We start from the raw sequence: 14,186 nt of genomic DNA on the forward strand, positions 1-14,186 counted from the left end.
AAAAAAAAAAAAAAAAAAAAAGAATTTCTTTAAATCAATCCTGACATAAAGTATTGATACAAGGCTGGGTGCAGTGGCTCATGCCTGTAATCCCAGGACTTTGGGAGACGGAGGCAGGCGGATCACTTGAGGTCAGGAGTTCGAGACCAGCCTGGCCAACATGGTGAAACCCTGTCTCTACAAAAAATACAAAAATTAGCTGGGCTTGGTGGTGTGCCTGTAATTCCAGCTACTCCAGTGGCTGAGGCATGAGAATCGCTTGAACCCGGGAGGTGGAGGTTGCAGTGAGCCAAGATTGCACCACTGTACTCCAGCTTGGATGACAGCATCTGTCTCAAAAAAATAAATAATTAAAAAAAAGTATTGATACAAGAAGTAACTGAGAGAAGTAACTGAGTTAACAGTATGAAAGTGTCTGAAACACAATAGCCATTTAATAGACGTTAGGGTTGACTATAATGCAACAGACAAGACAGTGTGGCCAACTTTACCATGCTGTGTTAATTACTGTAGCTTCATAGTAATTCTTGAAATTGGACAGTATCACTCCTCCAACATCGCTTTTCTTTGTAAATGTTGTGTTTTGAGTTTTTTTCCCTTTCCACATAAGCTTTAGAATCAGTTTGTCAATATCTACAAAACAAGCTGCTGGGATGGCTTTTCCTCTCTTGTTGCAGCCATCCCAGTGGGTATATGCTATTATGTCACTGTGGTCTCAGTGTGCATTTCTCTAATGATGCGCCCCTTTTTGTGTGCTTACTATTCATTCTTACGTAGCCTTCAGTGAAATTTCTATTTCAGTCTTTTGCCCATTTAAAAAGTAAATAGGCCAGGTGTGATGACTCAAGTTTATAAAACCAGCACTTTGGGAGGCTAAAGAAAGAGGTTGGCTTGCGCCCAGAAGGTTAAGACCAGCCTTGATGACATGGCAAGATACCATCTCTACAAAACATTAAAAAAAAAAAAAAAAAAAGCTGGGCATAGTGGTGCATATCTGCAGTCCCTGCTACTAGGGAGCCTGAGGTGGGAGGATGGCTTGTGCCCAGAAGTTCAAGGCTGCAATGAGCTATGACTGCACCACTGCACTCTGGGCTGGGTGACAGAGCAAGACCCTGTCTCAATATACAAAATAAATAAAATAAAACAAATTTTTAAAATGTGAAAATATAATATTTGGTAGCTGGTTGTATTCGCTTGCTAAGTGCTTTGGTTTGAATGTGTCCCCTGAAGTTCATATGTTCATGTAACAGTGTTGAGAGATAGAACTTTTTTTGGTCGCTTTTTTTTTTTTTTTTTTTGAGACAAGGTCTCATGATGTTGCCCAAGCTGGTCTTGAACTCCTGGCCTCAAGAAACCCTCCTGCCTCAGTCTCCCAAAGTGTGCCCTGTCAAGGTGGGCCCTTTAAGAGATGGATTAGTCATTATCTTCAGAGTGGGTTAGTTATTTCAAGAGTGGTTCCTGACAAAAGGATGAGTCTGGCCCCCTTCCCCTCTTTCTTGTGTGCTCTTTTACCCTTCAGGCCTTGGGATGATACAGCAAGAAGGTGCTCACCAGATGTTGTCCCTTGAGCTAGGACTTCCCAGCCTCCAGAACCATGAGCCAAATAAATTTCTGTTCATTATAAATTACCCAGTCTATGGTATTATGTTACAGCAACGCAAAATGGACTAAGACACTAGCACTCCCATAACAAAGTACCAAAAATTGGATGGCTTACATAACAGAAATTTACTGTCTTACAGTTCTGGAGACCAGATATCCTAAATCAAGGTGTCAGCAGAGTCATACCTATACTTCCTTTGAAGGCACTAAGGGAGGATCTGTTCTGGGCCTCTCTTCTAGCTCTGGCAGCCTCAGGGGTTTTTTGGATTGTAGATGGTCATCTTTTCCCTGTCTCTTCATGTGTTCCTTCCATGTCTATCTCTGTCCAAATTCCCTCTTTTTTTTTTTTTTTTGAGACAGAGTCTTGCTGTGTTGCCAGGCTGGAGTGCAGTACTGCGATCTGGCCTCACTGCAACCTCCACCTCCCGGGTTCAAGCAATTCTCCTGCCTCAGTCTCTCAAGTAGCTGGGACGACAGGCGCACACCAGTACACCTGGCTAATTTTTTTTTGTATTTTAGTAGAGACGCAGTTTCACCATGTTGGCCAGGATGGTCTTTATCTCCTGACCTCATGATCTGCCCACCTCGGCCTCCCAAAGTGCTGGGATTACAGGTGCGAGCCACCACACCAGGCCCAAATTCCCTCTTTTAATAAGGACACCAGTCATATTGGATTAGGGCCTACCTTAATTACTTCATCTTAACTTGATCATCAGCAAAGGCTTTATTTCCAGATAAGATAACATTCATAGGCACTGAGAGTTAGAATTTCAACATCTTTTGGCCGGACACAGTGGCTCACACCTGTAATCCCAGCACTTAGGGAGGCTGAGGTGGGCAGATCACCTGAGGTCAGGAGTTCAAGACCAGCCTGGCCAACATGGTGAAACCCATCTCTACTAATAATACAAAAATTAGCTGGGCATGATGGCACACACCTGTAATCCCAGCTACTCAGGAGGCTGAGGCAGGAAAATTGCTTGAGCCCAGGAAGTGGAGGTTGCAGTGAGCCAAGGTTGTGCCACTGTATACCAGCCTGGGCGACAAAAGCAAAACTCCATCTCAAAAAAAAAAAAAAAAAAAGGAATTTCAGTATCTTTTGTGGGAGGCACAATTCAATCCATAACATTTATTATTAGTTATAAGAGTTCTTTATATATTCTAGATACAAGTCCTTTATCAAGCTTTATGATTTGCAAACCCAGGCTGTGGCTTGTCTTTTTAAATTAAATTTTATTTTTTAAATTCACAGATAAATATATTTATGGTATACATTTTTTTCTTTTTCTTTTTTTTTTTGTTTTTTGTTTTAAGACAGGTCTCACTCTCTTGCCCAGGCTGGAGTGCAGTGGCACCATCATTAGCTCACTACAGAACTCCTGGGCTCAAGCCATTCTCCCACCTCGGCCTCCCAAAGTGCTGGGATTACAAGCATGAGCCAATGCGCCCAGCCACTATGTTTGTATATATGTAAACATTTCACTATGTTTAGACATTGTGAAATGGCTAAATCAAGCTACTTAACATATGCATTACCTTACGTAATTCTAATTTTCTTGTGGTGAGAACATTTAAAATATACTCTTAGCAATTTTCAAGTATACAATAGTTATCATGTTGTACAATAGGTCTCTTGAACTTTTTCTTCCTAACTGAATCATTTTCTTTTTTTTTTTTTTTTGAGACGGAGTCTTGCTCTGTCGCCCAGGCTGGAGTGCGGTGGCGTGATCTCGACTCACTGCAAGCTCCGCCTCCCGGGTTCATGCCATTCTCCTGCCTCAGCCTCCCGAGTAGCTGGGACTACAGGCGAACGCCACTGCGCTCAGCTAATTTTTTGTATTTTTAGTAGAGATGGGGTTTCACCGTGTTAGCCAGGATGGTCTCGATCTCCTGACCTCGTGATCTGCCCATCTCGGCCTCCCGAAGTGCTGGGATTACAGGCGTGAGCCACCATGCCTGGCCTAACTGAATCATTTTCTTAATGGTATCTTTGGAGCTGCAAAAGTTTTCACTTTTAATGTAGTCCAATTCCTTAATTTATTTTATGGTTCATGCTTTTGCTATTTTATACATAAGAACTCTGCCTAACTTCAGGTCACAAAGATTTTCTCCTGTTTTCTTTCAAAAGTTTTAATTTTAAGTCTTTCTTACACTTAGATTTATGATCCTTTTTTTTTTTTTTTTTTTTTTTTGAGATGGAGTCTCACTCTTTTGCCCAGGCTGGAGTGCAGTGGCACAATCTTGGCTCACTGCAACCTCTGCCTCCCAGGTTCAAGCGATTCTTCTGCCTCAGCCTCCTGAGTTTGAATAGGACTGGTATTGGTCCTATGTTTAGTAAAATTCAGCAGTGACGTCATTGGGTCCTGGGCTTTTTTTTGCTAGGAGACTTACTGTTACACTTGATCTTAGCCAAAAGGCCGAGAAGCGATAGCAGACTTATCATTACAGCTTCAATCTCATTATTTGTTATTGGTCTGTTCAGGTTTCAGACTTGTTCATGGTAGCATTTTGGTAGGTTGTATGATAAATTTAGGAATTTATCCCTTTCTTCTAGGTTTTCCAATTTATTGGTATATAGTTGCTCATAGTAGTCTTTAATGATCCTTTGCATTTCTTGGTATTAGTTATGTCTTCTTTTTCCCTTCTGATTTTATTTTTGATCTTTTCTCTTTTTTTCCTTTGGCTAAAGGTTTGCCTATTTTATTTTTTCAAAAAGACTACTTTTCATTTCATTGATCTTTTGTATTTTTTTGATCTGTTTGTTTCAATGTAACTTATTTCTGCTCTGACCTTCTTTCTTTCTTTTCTTCTGCTAATTTTGGGTTTGGTTTGCTCTTGCTTTTCTAGTTCTTTAAGATGCATCATTAGGTTATTTATTTGATGTTTTTCCACTTTTTGATGTAGGTGCTTATTCCTATAAACTCTCTTAGTACTGCTTTCATTGTATCACATAGGTTTTGATATGTTGTTTCCATTATGATTTGTTTCAAGAAATTTTAAAAATTTCCTTAATTTCTTCACTGACCCACTGATCATTCAGGAACATATTAATTTCCATGTTTTTGTATAGTTTCCAAAGTTCCTTGTTACTGATTTCTAGTTTTATTTCACTGTGGTCAGAGAAAATACCTGATATGATTTCAATTTTTTCTGAAATTTTTAAGACTTGTTTTGTGACTCAAATGTGGTCTGTCCTTGAGAATGATCCATATGCTGAGGAGAAGAATGTGTATCTGCAGCACTTCAATGAAATCTTTTGTAAATATCTATTAGGTCTATGTGGTCTATAGGGCAGATTAGGTCCAATGTTTCTTTGTTGACTTTCTGTCTGGATGATCTGTCCAGTGCTGCAAGTGGGATGTTGAAATCTCTAGCTATTATTCTATTGAAATATCTCTCTTTAGTTCTAATAACATCTGCTTTATATATCTGGGTGCTCCAGTGTTGGGTACATATATATTCATAAATGTTATAATCTCTTGCTGAATTGACCCCTTTATCATTATCTAATGATCTTGTCCCTTTTTATAGTTTTTGTCTTGAAATCCATTTTGTCTAAGGATAAGCTACTCCTGATCACTTCTGGTTTCAATTTGTATGCAATATCTTTTTCCATTTCTTTATTTTCAGTCCATGTGTGTCTCTATAGGTGAAGCGTGCTTCTTGTAGGCAACAGATCATTGGGTTTTGTTTTTTATCCACTGAGCCATTCTATGTCTTTTAACTAGAGAGTTTAGTTCATTTACATTCAATGTTGTTATTGATAAGTTAGGACTTAGTCCTGCCATTTTGTTATTTATTTTCTGGTTTGGTGGTCTCCTCTTCCTTCCTTCCTGTCTTCCTTTTTGTGAAGGTGGTTTTCTCTGGTGGTATACTTTTTATTTTTTGTGTATCTTTTGTAGGTTTTTGAGGTTACCATGAGGCTTGCAATATTATTTATTTGAGACAGGGTCTTGCTCTTGTAGCCCAGGCTGGAATGCAATGGTGTGATCTCGGCTCACTGCAACCTCCACCTCCCGGGTTCAAGCAATTCTCCTGCCTCAGCCTCCCAAGTAGCTGGGATTACAGGTGCTCGCCACCATGCCTGGCTAATTTTTGTATTAGTAGAGATGGGGTTTCACCATGTTGGCCAAGCTGGTCTTGAACTCCTGACCTCAGGTGAGCCACCAGCTTTGGCCTCCCAAAGTGCTGGGATTATAGACCTGAGCCACTGTGCCTGGCTAATAATCCATTACTTTTAAACTAATGACAACTAAATACTGATTGCAAAAACAAGCAGATAAAATTAATAAAAACTTTAACTTCATCCCCTGCTGTTTCTTAACTTTGTTGTTTCTATTTATATCTTACACTGTCTTGAAAAGTAGTTTTTTAAACAGATGCATCTTTTAGTCTTCTGCTGTTTATTTCAGTGATTTCATGCTAATCTTTTATCTATTTATTTTTTAACTTTTAATTTTTTTTTTTTTTTTTAAAGAGACACGGTATTGCTATATTGCCCAAGTTGGTCTCTTAACTCCTGGCCTCAAGCAATCCTTCTGCCTTGGCCTCCCAAAGTGCTGGGATTACAGGTGTGAGCCACCATGCCTGGCCCACACTAATCTTTTATATTCTTATCCTTTGACTTTATTTAGGTATAGTTTGTTCTTCTTTACTAGCTTCTTAGGGTAGAATCTTAGGTCATTGATTTGAGACCTTTCTCCTTTTCTGATACAGGCATTTGAAGGTGTACACTTCCCTCTAAGCACTGCCTTAGTTGCATCTAATAAATTTTGATGTTCATTAAAACTTTCAAGTTCAAAATCTTTTTAAATTTCTCTTGTGATTTATTCTTTGACTTATGGTTTAGAAGTGCATTTAATTTCCAGATATTTGGGGTTTTATTTCTGGTCAGCATCTCCAATTTAACTCTGTTGTGGCCAGAGAACATACTTTGTATGAATTCAGTCTTTCAAAATTTGCTAGGCACAATGGCATGTGCCTGTAGTCCCAGGTACTCAGGAGCCTGAGATGAGAGCATTGCTTGAGCCTAGGAGTTCAAGACCAGCCAGGGTAACATAGCAAGACTCCATCTCTTAAAAAAATTTGTTTGGCCGGGCACGGTGGCTCAAGCCTGTAATCCCAGCACTTTGGGAGGCCGAGACGGGCGGATCACGAGGTCAGGAGATCGAGACCATCCTGGCTAACAGGGTGAAACACCGTCTCTATTAAGAAATACAAAAAACTAGCCGGGCGAGGTGGCGGGCGCCTGTAGTCCCAGCTACTCGGGAGGCTGAGGCCGGAGAATGGCGTGAACCCGGGAGGCAGAGCTTGCAGTGAGCTGAGATCCGGCCACTGCACTCCAGCCTGGGCGACAGAGCGAGACTCCGTCTCAAAAAAAAAAAAAAAAAAAAAAAAAAATTTGTTTTAGTTTATTGAGACTTGTTTTGTGGCCTACCACAGGTCTATCCTGGAGAATGCTGCATGTGGGATTCACACCCAAGGAATGTCATTGTGTTGGTTAAGTAACTTGCACAGACTAATTCTGTGACTCGTGTCTCCTCTACAATGTGCAGCTGCTGATCTTTCTTGCTCAGTTTTTTTCCCCTTGTTCTTATTTTTAAGTCTAGCTCTCTAGTTTAAAATGTTCTATCTTTCTAGGCTTAAAAATGTCTGCAGAGGTTAGTGTTCAAGCCAATTACTGGTCAGAGATTGTGCTCAACACCTCTGATAGCTAGCAAGGCTTCCTTTCTCTGCTGACAGATCCATGTGTGGGCTAGAGACACATTCAGAGTTCCAGCTGTTTTCAAGTGAGTCCTGGCTTCTACTTTCTTCTGGGTACTCTTGGTCTCTTCACCCATGTGGACAGGCTCCACTGTCCGGGAACACGTGGGAGGCTTGGTCTCTGCTATGCCGTATGCACAGCCTCTGGTTGGCTTGGGATATGTAGAGACCTTATCAGTACCTCCCCACTCCCTTGGCTGTTTTATCTCATCAAACTCCCTCTTAAATCCCTGCCTAGTCCACTGGTTGATGGTTTCTCCCAAACAGGCCCACAACCTCAGGCTAGCAAAGCCACTGGCCCTTCCTGCCACTGAAATTGCCACTTCAATTCCCAGTGCTGTAAATCAGAGTTTCTCAACCTCAGCACTACTGGCACTTTAGACCAGATAATTCTTTGTTTGGGGGAGGTGGGGGGGGGGGTCCCCTGAGCATTGCAGGAGGTTTAGCAGCATCCCTGGTCTCTACCCACTAGATACGGTAACACTTTCCCCCCACCACACCCCCACAGTTGTTACAACAAAAACATCCCAGAAATTGCCATCCCCATTTGAGAAACACTGGTCCAGGGTACATCAGTCATAATTCGGGAGACGTCTTTCTTTAGCCAAAAAAGATCACGCCATGACATATAATAACCAGAAATATACATACCATATTTCAAAGTTCAAGAGGCATATATCTCCTAACGCCAGTGCATTACCTCTTTGTTCAAATATGTACAAACCACAAAATACTCCGCACCTCTCATGGGAACAACAAAAAAAAATAACCAAGTTATCTATCGGCCAATAATCCTGACTGAGGATGGGCTGTGCCTGTGGTTCAGAAGATCTGGAATCATGTTGGGAAAATGAGGCTAATGAAATAAACAGTGCTTTTTCCAAAGCAATTCTCGTCTTCCAGATGAGACATAATCACAGCCTACAGTTTGTGAAGGCTGCTTGTCTCATATGGAATAAGCTAACCACCACTGTCTGCCATGCGTGCTAGGCAAGATAATGGCCCCCAAGTTTCAAAGTCCGCATCGTAATCCCCAGAACCTGTGAGTGTCTCACGGCAAATGGGACTTTGCAGGTGTGATTAAGAATCTGGAGATGGGGGATTATCCGGGGTCATCCAAGCGGGCCCAATGTAAATACAAGGGTCCTTAGAAGAGGGAGGCAGGAGGGTCAGAGGAGATGTGAGGCTGGAAGCAGACGCTGGAGTGATGGGGGGCCACCAGCCAATGAATACAGAAGGAATTCTAGAAGCTAGAAAAAGCAGAGAAACATTCTCAGCTAGGGCCTTCGGAAGGAACCAGCTCTTGATTTTGGCACAGTGAGACCCAATTCAAACTTCTAACCTCCAGAACTGTAAAAGAATAAATTTGCGTGTGTGTGTGTGTGTGTGACCAAGTCTCGCTCTGTCCCCTAGGCTAGAGTGCAGTGGCACATCCTAGGTTCAAGCAATTCTCATGCCTCAGCCTCCCAAGTAGCTGGGATTACAGCGCCACCTTGCCTGGCTAATTTTTGTATTTTTAGAGACGGGGTTTCACCATGTTGGCCAGGCTGGTCTTGAACTCCTGACCTCAAGTGATCTGCCCTCCTCGGCCTCCTAAAGTGCTGGGATTACAGGCATGAGCCACCGTGCCCGGCCCAAATTTATGTTATTTTAAGCCACTACGTTTGCAGTAATTTGCTACATAGCCACAGGAAACCAACACACCACCCCTATACCATGTGTAGTCCAGTCTCCCGGACCAACTGGTTGCTGGCCACCAATTCTACCTTTATTTTCTAGGGAGGCCATATGGTATGGTGGTGAAGCCTGGGTGCTGTGGGGTTGTGTTCAAAACACAACTACTTCTGTGTAACATGGACAAGTGATCCGACCCGTCTTGGACAGCCACCCTCGGCGAAGAAAGGGAGATAAGGGCGCCCATCCAGCGCTGTGAGAACTCAGTGAAGCAATGCCATGCGAACGGCTTAGCGAAGTGCCTGCTGCATGACACCTGCTCTTAAAGTCGCATCATCACGACCCTCTTGCCCATTTCTGTCTCCCCTCCTAGTGTGTCTATGGCGGAGTCCTAAGAGGAACTGGGAAGCAGGCCTTTGGTGCCGCTGTGAATGCCATCACCTACTACATCATCGGCCTACCACTGGGCATCCTTCTGACCTTTCTGGTCAGAATGAGAATCATGGGTATGTGGTGTGAGGAAGTCGGGAGGGGCCTGGGTGGTCGGTCGGACACTGTTCCCATCATCGCTTGTCTCCTGCAGGCCTCTGGCTGGGCATGCTGGCCTGTGTCTTCCTGGCAACTGCTGCCTTTGTTGCCTATACTGCCCGGCTGGACTGGAAGCTTGCCGCAGAGGAGGTAAGTGGGTCGGCTGCCCCTGGCCACAGGACACATCCTGCACCTGACCCCAGCAGGCAGAGTGACTACTCAGCCAGAAATGCCCAGAACACACGAGAACTTGGCAGCAGTGTGGTATAAGCTGCAGGTGTTTTGTGGGGGATTACAGAGGGGCCACCTGAGCCTCAACAGTGGCTCCTGTCACTGTAGTTGGCCAGGATAAGAAGCACGCTCTATTTTTATAAATAGAAACAAAACCAAAAACCTTCCTTAGACGGCCCCATCTGTGGAAAACCAAACAAACACAAAGAACTCAAACTAGTCTGAACCCGGATGAACCCCCGAGCGTGTGCCTTGACTTTGGAAGGGGTAATAAAACCACCCTGCCCACCATCCTCTTTGATGTCCTTTTTAAACAGGGCAGGGCAGCCTTTGCATCTCAGGCACAGCGAAGGCACGACTCAGTCTGCAAGCAGAGCACAGAAGCAGTGTTCTCTCAAAGACCCTGAATACCATCAGAGTGTGGTTTTGCCTCTGTGCACAGAAAAAGTCATCCTGACACTTAAGATGCTGGATAAACAGATATTTAACATGATACATGTATTTATTTGAGATGGAGTATCGCTCTGTTGCCCAGGATGGAGTGTAGTGGCGCGATCTTGGCTCAATGCAACCCCTGCCTCTCAGGGCTGAGATTCTCCTGCCTCAGCCTCCTGAGTAGCTAAGACTACAGACATGCGCCACCACACACAGCTACTTTTTTAGCATTTTTGGTAGAGACAGGTTTCACTATATTGCCCAGGCTGGCCTTGAACTCCTGAGCTCAAGCGATCCACCGCCTCGGCCTCCCAAAGTGCTGGGATTACAGGTGTGAGCCACCACGCCCAGCCTTAAAATGATACTTTCTAAAAGCCCCACCAACTATGAATACAAGCACATGTGCTGCTTCAGCTTGCAATGCCTTAAAAACAGTGAATGCGAGGCCAGTGGTGAAGGCGTGAACTGCTGAGCTGGCAGTTGACCCAAGCGAGTTCTTTCTCCTTTAGGCTAAGAAACACTCAGGCCAGCAGCAGCAGCAGCAGAGAGCAGAGAGCACTGTACCCAGACCTGGGCCTGAGAAAGCAGTCCTATCTTCAGGTAATGCTGTCACGGCTGCTTCTACTTTGGTATACATAGAAATGTCAGTGGCATGTTGCTCCTGTCTGCCCTCTGTGCCTCATGCAATTGGAAACTGTACAAGCCAAAGCTGTTTTTCTTCCGTTATGAAAATGATGTCCTAAGCACCAGGAAGACAACATCATCATTTATTGTCTAGCAGGCATGCAAGTACCAGGCCCTACGTCAAGTCTTTGGCCTTAAGAGGCAACTAGATGTATGCCCATTTTCAGATGAGGAAGTGAGGCTGAAAGAACTCAGGTATTTCCTCCCTCATCCCATAACTTGTAAAGGCCAGACATAAGATCTGAGCATCAACCCGTCGGACTCTAAAAGCTCATGATCTCCCCCACTGAATTCTGCTCAAGATGAAAAGCCAACTTTTAACCTCCGGGGAGCCCGGCTGACTCACCGGCTTTGGGGGGCACCTGCTACCTACCTCTCTCCACCCCCTCAGGCAGACAAGCATCTCTCTGGTTTATGCCCAATGTCCATGTCATGAAGTGATGGCCCCAGCTCTGCCCCAGGGCTGGTCCTGAGTGCCAGGTGTGTGTGCAAATGGCCCAAAGCTCAGGAAGATGATGTCTCCGTGACCTCATCCATCCTGGGCTAATCCTTGATCAGGGCAGTAGTGAGGCAGCTAAAACTCTGGGAGTGTCAGGTGTCATGAGAGAATATAGTAAGACACGATTAATTGTGTTTCCCATGTGCTTCTGAAGCCACAGATCACAGGGCCAAGCGCCGACAAGAACACTCCTCATTAGATCTCAGTAGTAAGCCTTATCTGCATGTGAAATTCAGTTTAAGACGCTTTCCTGCATATCCCCTCCTCTGATCTTGCTTGCAAAGCAGATAAAGCAGGTGTTTTTCTATTGTATAGGCATTGTCCCTTGTGAGGTGTAACAAACACAGCCAGGTGGTTAATCTAGGTTTCCCGATTCCAAGGCCAAAGCTCTCCCTCTGACCCCTGACCTGCTGAGTTTGCTCCTGTTTGCTTCCACAGTGGCTACAGGGAGTTCCCCTGGCATTACCTTGACAACGTATTCAAGGTCTGATTGCCACGTGGACCTCTTCAGGACTCCAGAGGAGGCCCACACCCTTTCAGCTCCTGCCAGCAGACTGTCAGTGAAACAGCTGGTCATCCGCCGTGGGGCTGCTCTGGGGGCGGCGTCAGCCACACTGCTGGTGGGGCTCGCGGTCAGGATCCTAGCCACCAGGCACTAGCAAAGCAGCTTGGAAACAGAAAGCCAGGAGTGGCTGTCCCCGGTACCCAAACACACCACGGTCTCCCCTGCAAAAGCGCCAATGGGGTCCAGTGCAGGAGGACACTTTGAACGACTCCTCAAAAAAAGAACTTTGGCTGATTCCTTGTGGTGACACTCAGAGGGGTCTGAACAGAGTGGACTTCACAATTCTCTTCTGGTCAAGCTGGAGTTTTCTTCTCTGGCCTGGATTGCTCTGCAGAAGACATCAGCCAACTGCACGAGTCAGAGTCCAGGGACTGCCACTATTATTAATAATGTAAATGGCTTCAAATGGGAGACTTGCAGATACAATCACCAAAACCACTGTTACATTAAAGATTACACATTTCCTAGGCACAGCCTGCTGCTCAAGTCTGTCATGAAGCCTCTGTGAAGCTCTGAGAACGGGGCCAGTGGGTTCTGTCCAGGCACCTCCTGTGTGCCCCCAGCAGATACAGGTGCTGTGAGACCCTGACCAGGGCGGTGGCTGTCCATATACCCTTCTTCCCCTTTTCTCCAGTTCTTTCATTCCATCAGCATTTTCATTTATCACAGACTTTGAGAAACACTTGTTCTTACTGTACTTTTTCTTCTGGTAGTGACGTGATATAAATAAGGGCAGAAAACAAGTAGGAACAGAGCACAGCAAAGTCATCATGGAAGCAATTCCAGACTCTAAGGCACTGTTTGCCCAAGTGTGGTCCACGGTTAACAGGTGTTAAGGTAAACGGCTCCACGGTCAAGGAAGTCTGGGAACTGCACACACTAGCACTTCAGAGGTTCCGAAGGACCTGTGTCCTTTAGTTTGCTGATGTGCTTTACAAGCCAGTGGTATACAGGACGTGCGGCAGGATCATTTTTGTGCGTAAAATCTTGTGGGATTAGCGTTCTACGAATATGCTTACAGTTGTTCTAGATCAACAACTGGGGGTAAGAGGACGCCACTGGAAAAACCTATTTACTACAGCTACTAACCACCACCCCCAACACACACAGCAGAACCATGAAGTTTGAGAAAATCTCGGCTAAGAATTTTAAAATGAGAAAGCATGACAAAAAAAGTTGACAAACACCATCTACGATAAAGACATAAAAGGATTTATAGTTGGGGAGAATTTATAACCCAAGGATTATCTCCAATAGGGAACATCTGAGGTTCCACACCAGGAACGTCATTAAAATTGATGCCAATTTTATGAAAGATGTTCATTTTGAAGCAGATCGCGGCTAAGAATTTTAAAATGAGAAAGCATGACAAAAAAAGTTGACAAACACCATCTATGATAAAGACATAAAAGGATTTATAGCTGGGGAGAATTTATAACCCAAGGATTATCTCCAATAGGGAACATCTGAGGTTCCACACCAGGAACGTCATTAAAATTGATGCCAATTTTATGAAAGATGTTCATTTTGAAGCAGATATGTATTAGTAGACAAGCCAGTAATTTAAACATACTCAATGAAAATTCCATAATGCAATTTTATCTAAGGTATTTTATGATTACTCTCTTAGAGCCAGTTTTAAGCAGCTTTTTCCTAAACTGGGCTAGTTATTAATTCTCGACACTTCATGCTATGATGAAGACATCACATACTTTAGACAGCCTTAATAGAACAAATTATTCAACAAAGTTGATTATACATTCTATAAAGTAAATTACATTCTGTCATTGAGTGAGCTGAGTCTTTTTGAGTGTGGGGACGCGTCTCTGCAGTCAGGAGCTCCAGGGCATAGCCCTGCCTGCCCTGCCCCGTCCAGCAGGTAACGCTGCATTCTGCAGGCCTCTTCTTCAGCCTTGTCCACTCAGCTGAGTACCTCAGGTTGTGGCCATGGACGACTGATGAGAGTAACTTCTGACTTGCTCAGGGGATCCTTTTGCCATCCATCCCCTTCAGTATGACCAATTGCAGCTTACTCGCTTCGTGTCCAGACCATCCACCAACTGTCTGCCCCGTGAAGCTCTCAAACCCCAAAGTCCTAATATCCAAGGCCTCTTTGTCTGCGAGAGGCAATGGTTCCCTCACTTTCAGTTCTGTAGGCTATTCAGAAAGGGATCTCTCTATAGTTTAAAAAAGTGAAATTTTACT

General features: G+C 44.1%; 1 protein-coding gene across 3 annotated transcripts in view; it reads left to right on the forward strand.

Moving 5' to 3' along the window:
• Positions 1-12,475, forward strand: part of SLC47A2 (solute carrier family 47 member 2) — a 34,942-nt gene extending 22,467 nt beyond the window's left edge. For all 3 annotated transcript variants that reach the window (XM_025362307.1, XM_025362309.1, XM_025362310.1), the window contains 4 exons: positions 9,413-9,545; positions 9,623-9,717; positions 10,743-10,833; positions 11,855-12,475. In XM_025362307.1, coding sequence (XP_025218092.1) covers positions 9,413-9,545; positions 9,623-9,717; positions 10,743-10,833; positions 11,855-12,075 — 540 coding nt within the window. In that variant the 3' untranslated portion in view covers positions 12,076-12,475. The remainder of the gene's footprint in view (positions 1-9,412; positions 9,546-9,622; positions 9,718-10,742; positions 10,834-11,854) is intronic.
• Positions 12,476-14,186: the final 1,711 nt, after the last annotated feature.

Source organism: Theropithecus gelada, chromosome 16, assembly GCF_003255815.1.
Source record: "Theropithecus gelada isolate Dixy chromosome 16, Tgel_1.0, whole genome shotgun sequence".
Taxonomy (NCBI): Eukaryota; Metazoa; Chordata; class Mammalia; order Primates; family Cercopithecidae; genus Theropithecus; species Theropithecus gelada.